The sequence below is a fragment of the Bidens hawaiensis genome, unplaced genomic scaffold, assembly GCF_021521415.1.
Source record: "Bidens hawaiensis isolate Kalapana, Puna unplaced genomic scaffold, B.hawaiensis_p1.1 tig00031496_1, whole genome shotgun sequence".
In the NCBI taxonomy this organism is placed as follows: Eukaryota; Viridiplantae; Streptophyta; class Magnoliopsida; order Asterales; family Asteraceae; genus Bidens; species Bidens hawaiensis.
In genome coordinates, this window is record NW_027495318.1 from 32,117 (window position 1) to 45,291 (window position 13,175).

Below are 13,175 nucleotides of genomic sequence, written 5' to 3' on the forward strand. Positions count from 1 at the left end.
CAGTTAATGTATAAAACAATTAATCTCAAACTATAAAAGAGTTAGACACCTGCCCCAGTGGGAGGTGCATGATGGTTAAGCACACGAACCATCATGGTTAAGCGTTAACTACAAAAATATAAAAAGAATAATAAACGCCTCTCCTATTGCTTCTTTCTTTTCGTTTATGTCAATGCCTATTATCTTCGACGCCCCTTGCATTTCCGCACCCTTTATTACTTGGCAGGTGTTTTTGATTTATGGTTTTACTATGACGGATAATGTAATAATTACATTTATTTTTATATCATAAAAAGTTATACGATTAAACTTCAAAGTATGTACCCCTAGACCAACAACACCAAGGCCGAAAACTGCAACCGAAGAGCCCTTAGAGACCGTGGCTTCCTTCCATGGTGCACCAAGTCCGGTAGTGAAGCCACATGAGAGTAAACTGGCATGGGGAAAAGGCACCCTAGGGTCAACCTTCATCACATAGTTGACATCAACGACCGTGTACTCGGACCATGTGGAGCAACTAAAGTGATGGTACACGGTTTCCCCAGTCGATGCAACCGACGTTCTTGATGTGCCATCGCGCATGAGATCATCAAAGCGAATAGGGTAAACATGACAAATATTAGTCTTTCCTGATTTGCAATTCAGGCATTCACCACATTCACCTAAGTAGAGTGGCATCACCACGTCCCCAGGTTTGACCCGAGCCCCCACATCTTCTCCTATGCTCTCAACCATCCTGCAAACGAGTCCTAACCGCGTTATGTATTTAATAAAAGTAGTTAATTCAAAAGGTTTTTTTCTCGTATATAAACATACGTACCCGACGCCTTCATGTCCAGTAATACGTGGAAACAAGGGCTGCAAAGTTAACAAAACTGTTAAAAGCACGCAAATTCGAAAACATTGCTTTCAAAACTAGATCGAACCGATTGATTAGAGCAGAAACTGGTTACATAACCGGTTGTGCCGGTTGAATCAGCGAACAAGACCGGATGGTTGGATTATATTAAAGAAAATATTTTTATTTTCAAATTTCGTTTGCTGGCTCATCTAGCACTTCCGACTTCATATTTTGTTAACATTGCAAGTCCTTACAAAAAAATAAACCAGCTAGTCATGTCACCTAGAACTCCTAAATGCTCAGGAAATAATATTACATATTTTACACGTGTTCTCTCTCGATTCATCTTTTCTTCAACCGATCTAAGATCGGGTGTTATAGTTGCTTTCCACACTCCTATAACACAGATTTATCTAAGTTTATCGTTTAGATCCGTCGATTTTGGGACTTACAAGTTTCGCATTATGCTTAAAATTATAATTAATTAAATATATTAATTTGAAATTATTAATGACATTTTCCGGTCTTCTTGTTTTTTTTTTTAAATTGTGAACCAATTAGACAGATTTGATTAGTGAACCAGTAAGACAACTAGTTAAACAACCAGTCCGGTTATAAAAACATGGTTATAAATAAACTTGATGTGAATAGACATACGATAGGTTTCCCATTGCAATATAGGATGTCCGTATGGCAAATGCTCGCACACAACATCTTGATCCTAACTTCCGTGGCTTTTGGTGGGTCCACATGTATCTCCTCCACCGTGATTGCTCCGCCCGCTTCCCTTACCACAGCGGCTGCACCACCATTTTGTAGTTACCCATAACTTTGTTAAGTTAATAGTGTTTCAAATATATAAGAACGTGAAAAGATCAAAAGTATGTACCTTTGCAAGTAATAACATGTGGTGTCTTGTGTGCCATAGTGTTGAAAGATAGGATTGTGATAAGATATACAAAGATTGAAGTTATTCAATGGTGTCAATATATAGATTGTATGCAAGTGACGTCATGTAGGTGTTATATAATATTTTCAAATTAATATTTGGGACTTTTTCTCAATTATTATATCAAGTTGTAGACGGGGTACACCTTTGTGTCTGGTTATGTACAAGTCAAATTAGGCCGCAGGAAATATAAGCAGCCATTAGTCAATGAATAAAGGCCAACATGCAACATGTCTTCAATAATGCCATACGACCAAAAATAGTAGTAGACCCACCCAACCTGGTCGAGATATCAATTATTAATTGTCTGTGCTGATGCCGATGGCAAGTCGGTCGAATTTGGCATCTTATTGTGTCGTGGCTTGGTCTTTCTTCAGTGACGGTTCTAGTCCAGGTAAAATGATGGACTGGTTGGAAGCTCTAAAAGTTCAAAATCAAAAAAAATACTTGATCGGGTTAATTATATTTGTCACTCGGTGGATTCTATGGTGATTCGGGAATGAATTAGTTCACAAAAACATTTGCACACCAAGCTTATGTTTTTTAATGATATTTTACATTCCGCATACCTTTGATATAGTACAAGGAACAAAAACTGCTAGGACCGAGTGTCGTAAGAATCTATTATTGTGCTTGTAACTTTTTTTCTTCATGTTCTAGCTTTTTGCTAGGAGTGTTTTAATAATAATAAACCACCTTTCAAACAAAATTTGTCGGTACTAATGGTTTTTCATTTTTTTTTTATAGTTTTCTTTTATTCTTAGAAATAGTGTACTTCTGTTCCTTGTTTATACGTAACGAAGGTAGCCGATGCTGATCGAATTCGCGTTGATTCGCTACCATAATGCTTAGGTTTTGCTAACGTTGTCTATACCATAATGAATGTACCGATATTGACACAATTTGCGTTGACTCACCGTCGTAACGCTCGTGTTTTACTGACCAAATAAGTGTCGTTTTAGATATTATATGTTAAACTGAATAACTGATGAACTTATAACTTATATTTAGGTTTACTTCTGGCACCGTAACGAACGTAATTTGATGAACTTGTATTTAGGTTTACTAACACCTAGGTTTATTTTTAATTTGGTTTTTTGTATTAAAATATGTTAATTTGACAAATTTATTTTTTAGGTTTAGTTCCGGCACGTAACGAATATAGCTGATACCAATCAGATTCACGGTAACTCGTTGCTGTAATGCCTGGATTTTATCTTATTAAATTTGCCGCGAAACGTGCGCAAGGAAATCACTTATAAATACAGATGAAATAAAGATAACCATCAAATATTTGCCATACTTAGTTATAAACTGATAACCCAACTAATAAATACATGCACGAATTAGTGAGAATCTGAAAGCTAGAAGTGTGAATGACTTGGTTGGGTTTGGTTCGGCTACGAGGCAAACCAAACTTATAATTAATATTTGGGAAAATACCATAAAAAACCAACATATTTTTTGCTTTTGCTCGTTAAAGTCTCTCAATAATTTTTTGCACGTTAAAGTCCCTCAACATGTTAAATTTGAACAAAAATGTGACATGACTCATAAAAACAATATGAAACTTATTTTTTTTGCTTATGTGTTATTTTTTCTTATGTAATATATATGGGAAAGTGTATATGTGGCTTTTAAACATCTAACTCATATGCGGAACCCATCAAAGCCACGTTGTTTTGATTAAATATGACTAAAAAAGTTAAAATTATCAAATTCTTTTAGGGTTCCATTTAATACAATGTGAAAACCGGAATTGACAAGAACTCTGAACAGTGACATCGAGCATAGCAATTGAGTTCAACATCCCACACAAACTTCATAGCCCATATCCAAACCAATCCATCCCTAATTAATCAAAAAAATATTATACTGTTAACTCCATTATGTTTTCTTTCTATTTTTTATTTTACTTTTTTTACGAAACTTGAATTAAGATGATTGGTAAATCATTCTAAACTCCTAATACTATAACCAATACTTTAACATGTTCTAGCTTGCAGCAACGCACCGTAAATAATTCAGATTCATAGTGCTCCATTTTGATGCAATGATACTTGTGATGTAATTGTAATAATATATGTGATCCACCATCAAAAGAAAAAACTCACACCATGTGATCTTGAGTAAACAATTCCATTGCAAAATTGAGGATTCGTAATAGGTTCTTGAGATGTGTCAGAATTATCAACCAGGAAAAAGAATATTATTTATATACTCAAATGTTTTTATAAGTTATGTCACATTTTTGTTCAAATTTAACATGTTGAGAGACTTTAACATGCAAAAAATTGTTAAGGGACTTTAGCGAACAAAAACAGAAAGTATGTTGGTTTTTTATGGTATTTTCCTTTAATATTTAGGTCTTTAATATGGGTCTATGGTAGAACTTTATATATGTTGTGAAACAAACCTAATAGCTAAAGAATATGAGAAAGAGATATAAAGAGAAAAATGAAGATTTCATTAATTTGATGTGTATTATAATGTGGTACAATAAGATGTATATATATGATAGGAAAACTTGAAGAGAAAACTAATCTATATTAGGTGTTGATCAGAGGCGAATCCACCTAACAAATGGGTGGTTCCTTGGAACCAAACGAGTTTCGAAATAATAGTGTATTGATATTAATAGAGGTGGCAATAGGAGTGGGTTGGGTTGGATTTGGGTGATGGGTCAAGATGGGTATGGGTCAGGATGGATATGGGGTTAGGATGGATTTTTAAAATAGAGGGTTAGGATGGATATGGGTCAAGATGGATAAAACTAACCCATCTTGACCCAAATGAAGGTTGACATACAATGGGTTTTAAAAACCCCTCAAAAAAATATTCAAAAAAACTATTAAAAAAATAATAACTCAAAATATAAATAAAAAACGTAAAATGTAAAATAACTAAAATGTTTCCCCCATCCTCCTCGTTCATAAAAAAAAATTATTCCGGTTCAATTTCGAGTTTTTCGGGGTTTTTTCGGTTCGGTTTTGTCTTTTTTTCATTTCGGTCGGTTTCGGTATCTGCTCAGTTTCAATGATTTTGGTTATGATTTCTCGGTTTTTTCGGTTTCAATGTTGTTTTGTTTTATTCAGTTTTTTCGGTTTCATTTCGTTTTTTTGTTTCGTTTCGATTCATTTGTTTTATTTTGGTCGGCTACGTTTCAGTTTTTTTGTTTCGTTTTGGTAAGCTTTTTGATTGCGTTTGGCTTTTTATTTTTGTTTTTTATTGGCCAGTTTTTCGGTTTTATATCGGTTTTTTGTATCGTTTTGGTCGTTTTTCAATTCCGGTTTAGTTTCGTTTCAGTTTTTTTGTTTCGTTTGTCGGTTCGGTGTTTTTGATTCGTTTTGGTCCGGATTTTAAATTGCATTTAGTTTTTTTATGTTTCCTTTTGGTCAGTTTTCAGTTTCAATTCAGTTTTTTTGTTTCGTTTCGGTCGTTTTTCTATTTCGGTTCAGTTTCGTTTCGGTTTGTTTGTTTCGCTTTGGTCGGTTCAGTGTTTTTGTTTTGTTTTGGTCAGGTTTCAGTTGCATTTCGCTTTTTTTTTTGTTTCGTTTTGGTCATTTTTCTATTTTGGTTCAGTTTCGTTTTGTTTTTTTTGTTTTGTTTCGGTCGATTCGGTGTTTTGTTTCATTTTGGTCGGTTCGGTGTTTTTGTTTTGTTTTGATCCGCTTTTCAGTTGCATTTCGCTTTTTTTTTTGTTTCGTTTTGGTCAAATTTTCGGTTTCATATCGGTTTTTTTGTTTCGTTTTGGCGGTTTTCTATTTCGATTCAGTTTTGTTTCGGTTTGGTCGATTCGGTGTTTTTGTTTAGTTTTGGTTAGCTTTTCGGTTGCATTTCGCTTTTTTTGTTTCGATTTGGTCAGTTTTTCGGTTTCATTTCGTTTTTTTCGTTTTGGTCGTTTTTCTAATTCGGTTCAGTTTCGTTTTTGTTTCGTTTTAGTCAGTTCGGGGTTTTTGTTTCGTTTTGATCGTTTTTTGGGTTTCGGATAAGTTTTGTTTCGCACATGATAGTTTGGGTATTTTGAAATAGATAAATTTTGGATAACTTGGATATTTTGTTTTGACCCATTTTAACCTATAAATGAAACTCACTTGTATATTTACAACCCATCCTGACTCACTTGTAGAATTTTTATGATCCATCCTAATTCATTTTACTTTTAAAGTTTATCCATCTTGACCCAAAACAACCAATTTGGGTTGGGTTTGCCACCCTTATATAGAAGGTAACAGAGTGAACCATCTTATGAATTACAAGGGAACCAAGTTGTTTACAAAACATGCGCTGATATGGTTGGTAAGTTGTTGGTTTTACAATATTGAGGATTTACTGTGATTAAAAGTTGATAAGAATCTTGAGGCAGTCTTGTTTCTTCAATATCTCGAAGGCTTCTTTTATGTTTTCCAAATTTATTTCATGTGTCAAAAGCTTATCCACCTCTAACTCTTGATTAATGCATTTGCCGAGTATAATAGGGAGATCAGATTTGATTTTGACACCACCCATTACCGAACCCTTCAAAGTCCAACCCCTCATTAGGGCTGAGGTTCTTATGGTCCAGTTCGAATCTAGCCCAGCTCCAATTGCTATAGCTGTACCTATTCCCTGCCATTTGTTAAATATTATGTTTATAAAAGGTAATAATTAAGAATCAATCAAAGTTAAATAAGTTTGGGTTGTTTTAAGTGAGTGTACAATTTTAGAAGCCTCAAGGGATTCATTCAACAAGGACGTGACTCCGGGGCACTCGAAGGAGTAGTCGACACCTAGCCCCTTTGTCATATCTTTCACCAAATCCGAGACTGGTCTGTCGGGATGGTTTTGAGGGTTGATGAAATCCGTCATCCCAAAAACCTCTCCTATTGCTGCTTTCTTTTCGTTTATGTCAATGCCTATTATCTTCGACGCCCCTTGCATTTGTGCTCCTTTTATTACCTTACATGTACCATGACGGATAATGTAATGATGATTAACAAAAAAAAATTAACTACATTTATTTTTATAGCATAAAAAGGTTATACAAATAAAATTTAAAGTATGTACCCCTAGACCAACAACACCAAGGCCGAAAACAGCAACCGAAGAGCCCTTAGGGACCGTGGCTTCCTTCCATGGTGCACCAAGTCCGGTAGTGAAGCCACATGAGAGTAAACTGACATGGGGAAGAGGCACCCTAGGGTCAACCTTGATCACATAGTTGACATCAATGACCGTGTACTCGGACCATGTGGAGCAACTAAATTGTTGGTACACGGTTTCCCTAGTCGATGCAACCGATATTCTTGATGTGCCATCGCACATGAGACCATCAAAGCGAACAGGGTAAACATGACAAATATTAGTATTTCCCGATTTGCAATTCAGGCATTCACCACATTCACCTAAGTAGAGTGGCATCACCACGTCCCCGGGTTTGACCCGTGCCCCCACGTCATTTCCTATGCTCTCAACCATCCTGTAACCGAGTCCTAACCGTATTACGTATTTAATAAAAGTAGTTAATTCAAAAGGTTTTTTCGTATATAAACATACATACCTGACGCCTTAATGTCCAGGAATACGTGGAAACAAAGACTGCAAAGTTAACAAAGCTGTTTATAGCACACGTATCCAAAACCCAATGGCGGCCCAACTATTTTGATGGCCTAAAACGAATAAAAATTCCAAGGCCTCATTCAAAAGAAAAGTTGTTTCGTATTCATTTTTATTATAATATCCACTTCACATTTATTTAGATGAATAAGTTAATTTAGTTAGATGGATAAGTTAAATATAAAACCAAAAGAGTTTCATTTCTCTTTAGGCGCTCTGTTTTATAACATAAGCTAGTATATGACTGTCGAAGCACGAGATGAATCTGACCTGATCCATGACGGTGTTTCCACGGATTTCGAGATGAACGAACCACGTCTTGATCTTCTTCTCCGGCTGGTTGGGATCTGCAATGACTTTTTGGGGGTGTGGAGGTGACCGCTAAGAAATCTCCAGGATCTCTTGTTCACAGACATAAAAATATGGTGGTGGCTCTTATTGAGAATGACCAACCCCTAATAAGGAGGTGGAGACCTCCTTATATAGGGAGCCTCATGGCCACCATCATGGTACCCTAATGGGCCTAGCCCAGTTAGGGTTACCTCCACAAAACTCCCTCAGCCCAATAACATTGTATTAGTCCATATAATAAAATAAGCCAAACATAATAAATTTAGGGTCGTAAAACCGGGTTTAGTACCATACCCCTACAAGCCCCCCTAAGTCCAGCGTTGCTCCTGGGCGCGCAAGCGTTTAGGTGGAGCGTTGGACTTTATGAGGTGTGTTAGGGCGTGAGGCGGTTTTTTCCCTTTTCTTCGGCCTTATCTTTATTGTCTTTGAGTTTTGGGAGGTTTTCTTCATGATGGTGACGTGTTGTGGTTTTTATGATAATGACGGTGCACTAGCATGAATAAGATATAGCACGCCGAATAATAAAAGCCTACGCGCGAGGCGACTTACGAGCTATGAGAATAATAAAAGCTTGCGCGCGAGGCGACTTACGAGCTATAAGAATAATAAAGCTTGCGCGCGTGAGGCGACTTACGAGCTGTAAAAATAATGAAGCCTGCGCGTGAGGCGACTTATGGATCTATGAGAATAATAAAAGCTTGCGCGCGTGGCGTCTTACGAGCTATAAGAATAATAAAAGCTTGCGTGCGAGGCGACTTACGAGCTATAAGAATAATAAAGCTTGCGCGCGTGAGGCGACTTACGAGCAGTAAAAATAATGAAGCCTGCGCGTGAGGCGACTTATGGATCTATGAGAATAATAAAATCTTGCGCGCGTGGCGTCTTACGAGCTATAAGAATAATAAAAGCTTGCGCGCGAGACGTCTTACGAGCTATAAGAATAATAAAAGCTTGCGCGCGAGGCGACTTACGAGCTATAAGAATAATAAAGCTTGCGAACGTGAGGTGACTTACGAGCTGTAAAAATAATGAAGCCTGCGCGTGAGGCGACTTATGGATCTAAGAGAATAATAAAAGCTTGCGCGCGTGGCGTCTTACGAGCTATAAGAATAATAAAAGCTTGCGCACGAGGCGTCTTACGAGCTATAAGAATAATAAAAGCTTGCGCGCGAGGCGTCTTATGAGCTATATGAATAATAAAGCTTGCGCGCGAGGCGTCTTACGAGCTATAAGAATAATAAAAGCTTGCGAGCGAGGCGTCTTATGAGCTATATGAATAATAAAAGCTTGCGCACGAGGCGTCTTACGAGCTATATGAATAATAAAGCTTGCGCGCGTGAGGCGACTTACGAGCTGTAAAAATAATAAAAGCCTGCGCGCGAGGCGACTTACGGATCTATGAGAATAATGAAGCCTGCGCGCGTGGCGTCTTACGAGCTATAAAATGATGATAATGACTGGCCCACAAGGGCCTCCTCCGCACAGGATGAATATCCCGGCCTGTTTTCAAAATAATAATGGAGGCACAAGTGGCCAGATAATAATAATGATGTCATAGGTGTTTGTGCGGCTCGTAGCCGAACCTGCAAAAACATGTCAACTAAAAGTAGATGTATTGCACGGTTCCCATCATCGGGCAAATTATGAGGTGTGCCCAACCTTTAAGCTTGGCGCGTGGCCTATGGGTTTATGAGGATTCCCAACATTTAAGTTTGGCGCGTAGCCATATGGGATATTATGAGGATTCCCAACCTTTAAGTATGGCGCGTAACCATATGGGATATTATGAGGATTCCCAACCTTTAAGTATGGCGCGTAGCCATATGGGATATTATGAGGATTCCCAACCTTTAAGTATGGCGCGTAGCCATATGGGATATTATGAGGATTCCCAACCTTTAAGTATGGCGCGTAGCCATATGGGATATTATGAGGATTCCCAACCTTTAAGTATGGCGCGTAGCCATATGGGATATTATGAGGATTCCCAACCTTTAAGTATGGCGCGTAGCCATATGGGATATTATGAGGATTCCCAACCTTTAAGTATGGCGCGTAGCCATATGGGATATTATGAGTATTCCCAACCTTTAAGTATGGCGCGTAGCCATATGGGATATTATGAGGATTCCCAACATTTAAGTATGGCGCGTAGCCATATGGGATATTATGAGGATTCCCAACCTTTAAGTATGGCGCGTAGTCATATGAGTACAATCATGGTTGTTCTTATCCTGATTTGGATTAGACTGTTCATTTGTTATGTCGCTTATGCGCGGCCTGCGCAATGTCTCCTTTATTCTCACGCGCATATGTGGTGCGTGAGCGTGCATGATGCGTGAGCATCTAATATGCATAAGCGTACGTGAAGCCCAATAACATATGTGATGCGTGAGCATATGAGATGCGTGAGCATATGATATGCGTGAGCATACGTGATGCGTGAGCATACGTGATGCGTGAGCATATGTGGTATGCATGAGCATACGTGATACGCGTGAGCATGCGTGATGCGTGAGCATGTGATATTCGTGAGCTGTGGCATAGAGTAATCGCCGGGAGCGCGCATGCGATCCGCTGTGGCGTAGAGTAATCGCTGGGAGCGCGCATGCGACCCGCTGTGGCGTAGAGTGATCGCCAGGAGCGCGCATGCGACCCGCTGTGACGTAGAGTGATCGCCGGGAGCGCGCATGCGGCCCGCTGTGGCGTGGAGTGATCGCCGGGAGCGCGCATGCGGCCCGCTGTGGCGTGGAGTGATCGCCGGGAGCGCGCATGCGACCCGCTGTGGCGTGGAGTGATCGCCGGGAGCGCGCATGCGACCCGCTGTGGCGTAGAGTGATCGCCGGGAGCGCGCATGCGGCCCGCTGTGGCGTGTGGTGATCGCCGGGAGCGCGCATGCGACCCGCTGTGGCGTAGAGTGATCGCCGGGAGCGCGCATGCGGAATCCGAAGTTGATCCACAGGGAGCGATTTTGATCCGCGGTGGCGCGCGCGATTTAGAGATTTTGAATATCCACATCAGGTAGGTTTTATGTAAAACCAACAGATCTAATAGGATTTATAGATCTATGAATATGAAGTGTGACTGTTGCTCAAACGAACCCAGATCTGAAAAGATCATAACTAGATTCGGTATATTTCACTTAAAAAAAACACAGATCTAAGGGTTTTCCCCAAAAGTTCGGTGGTATTTCTTCCTGTGTATTTCCAGATCTAGAAGTATTTTTTAGATCTACGGATTTTTGGATTTCCATAGAACATATCTGAAAGAAGAAACCGTAGACCCGAGATATTGATGAACAGATCGGAGGGCCGAGACGAGAAGCGAAGCGTGGTTCATTGTCGTCCCACGGATGGCGCCAATGTCGAAGCACGAGATGAATCTGACCTGATCCATGACGGTGTTTCCACGGATTTCGAGATGAACGAACCACGTCTTGATCTTCTTCTCCGGCTGGTTGGGATCTGCAATGACTTTTTGGGGGTGTGGAGGTGACCGCTAAGAAATCTCCAGGATCTCTTGTTCACAGACACAAAAATACGGTGGTGGCTCTTATTGAGAATGACCAACCCCTAATAAGGAGGTGGAGACCTCCTTATATAGGGAGCCTCATGGCCACCATCATGGTACCCTAATGGGCCTAGCCCAGTTAGGGTTACCTCCACAAAACCCCCTCAGCCCAATAACATTTTATTAGTCCATATAATAAAATAAGCCAAACATAATAAATTTAGGGTCGTAAAACCGGGTTTAGTACCATACCCCTACAATGACAATTTTAGATTTGTCTCTTTAAAGACATCGAACATAATATAAATGTATTGAAACACGACATTAAAGTATCTTAATTGAAATAAATGTAATTGAACTAGAAATTATAAGCTGGTTTCAAAAGGCTAAACAAGAAACATGGAACAAAACAGACACATAGCATCTGAGATACTAAACGAGAACAACCTTGTTTAAACTAAAGGCAGCTTAAATCTTATACATATTAACATATATGATATACTAGGATACTGGCCTGTGTTACAAACGGGTGAAAAATATTTCAAACTTTATATATATATATATGTAAATATCATAAGATTTATTTACATTGTTCTCTGTAAAACCACAAGAAGTAAGAAAATTATGTATAAATGAGAAACTGTAATACAAATCATTCAATTGCTAAAAGAATAGTTATACTAGAAAAAAGGAACTCAAAATAGTTATAAATTATAAATTGTGGTCAAAATCGATTTTTAAATCATTTGAAAGGAAATAGTTGGTTATGGTTATAGAAAATATTAATTAGTGAGGTTATGATTTAATAAAATATTAATTAGTGAATTATGTGGCAATTATAAAGATGGAAACCGGATGACTTGGAATCCTATGTGGACATCCTAGTTGAAGGTCATGTGAATATCTTGTATTGTTTGAATAGTATGATAAGTTTTATATATATATATTAAACTGGGGCCTAAAAATTTGTGGGCATAATCCCTAGCTTTAGTTCCATATACGCACGAACCGGCCTCGTCAAAAACATTGCTTTCAAAACTAGACCGAACCGATTGATTGGAGCAAAACCAGCTACATATTAACTGGCTGGACCGGTTGGATCAGGGAACAAGACCGAATGGTTTGATCATGCTAAAGACAAAGAAAATTATTTTCAAAATTCGTTTTCTGGTTCATCTAGCACTTTCGACTTCATATTTTGTTAACATTACAAGTCCATACAAAAATAAGTCGGCTAGTCATGTCACCTAGAACTCCTAAGTGCTTTGGAAATAATATTTCATCTTTAACACATGTTCTCTCTCGATTCATCTTTTCTTCGCCCAATTTATGTTATAGTTGCTTTCTGCACTCCTATAACGCGTATTGATCTGAGTTTATTGTTTAGATCCATCGATTTTGGGACTTACAAGTTTCACATTATGCTTTAAAATTATAATTAATTAAATATATTAATTTGTAATTATTAATGACGTTTTCCAGTCTTCTTGTTTATTTAAATTGTGAACTGATTAGACAGATTTGATTAGTGAACCAGTAAGACAACTGGTTAGACAACCAGTCCGCTTATATAAACATGGTTATAAACTTTATGTGAATAGACATACGGTAGGTATTCCATTGCAACATAGGATGTCAGTATGGCAAATGCTCGCACACAACATCTTGATCCTAACTTTCGTGGCTTTTGGTGGGTTCACACGTACCTCCTCCACCGTGATTGCTCCACCCGCTTCCCTTACTGAAGGGGTATGCACCCGCCTTAACATCGAGCGGGGCGGGTCAACCCACAAGATATAGACAAGAGGCTTGAAATCAGGATGTCATGAAGACACAAAGCCAAAACCTATGCGCAAGCGCATGAAACATCTGCGCGTGGCGCATATCACATATGCACACAACACACACATTTAGTGTGAGAATAAAGAG

At 38.6% G+C, this 13,175-nt stretch overlaps 1 protein-coding gene and 1 pseudogene across 3 annotated transcripts; both read right to left on the reverse strand.

Annotated features, from left to right (window-relative positions):
• Nucleotides 1-216: 216 nt before the first annotated feature.
• On the reverse strand, nucleotides 217-1,863 carry LOC143582211 (alcohol dehydrogenase 1-like). Of its 2 annotated transcripts, XM_077064830.1 has the most exons (4): nucleotides 1,731-1,863; nucleotides 1,499-1,641; nucleotides 821-858; nucleotides 217-736 (listed from the first exon to the last, which is right to left on the reverse strand). In XM_077064830.1, the coding sequence occupies exons 1-4, from the start codon at nucleotides 1,765-1,767 to the stop codon at nucleotides 238-240; spliced, it is 717 nt and encodes a 238-aa protein (XP_076920945.1). In that variant the 5' UTR covers nucleotides 1,768-1,863; the 3' UTR covers nucleotides 217-237. The 2 variants fall into 2 exon arrangements, with proteins under 2 accessions (XP_076920945.1, XP_076920944.1); XM_077064829.1 differs by having other exon boundaries at nucleotides 217-858.
• Nucleotides 1,864-6,128: 4,265 nt separating this feature from the next.
• LOC143582210 (alcohol dehydrogenase 2-like) lies at nucleotides 6,129-13,015 on the reverse strand (annotated as a pseudogene). Its single transcript, XR_013143941.1, has 5 exons — nucleotides 12,854-13,015; nucleotides 7,330-7,367; nucleotides 6,837-7,248; nucleotides 6,489-6,728; nucleotides 6,129-6,398 (listed from the first exon to the last, which is right to left on the reverse strand). The product of XR_013143941.1 is annotated as an alcohol dehydrogenase 2-like (transcript).
• Nucleotides 13,016-13,175: the final 160 nt, after the last annotated feature.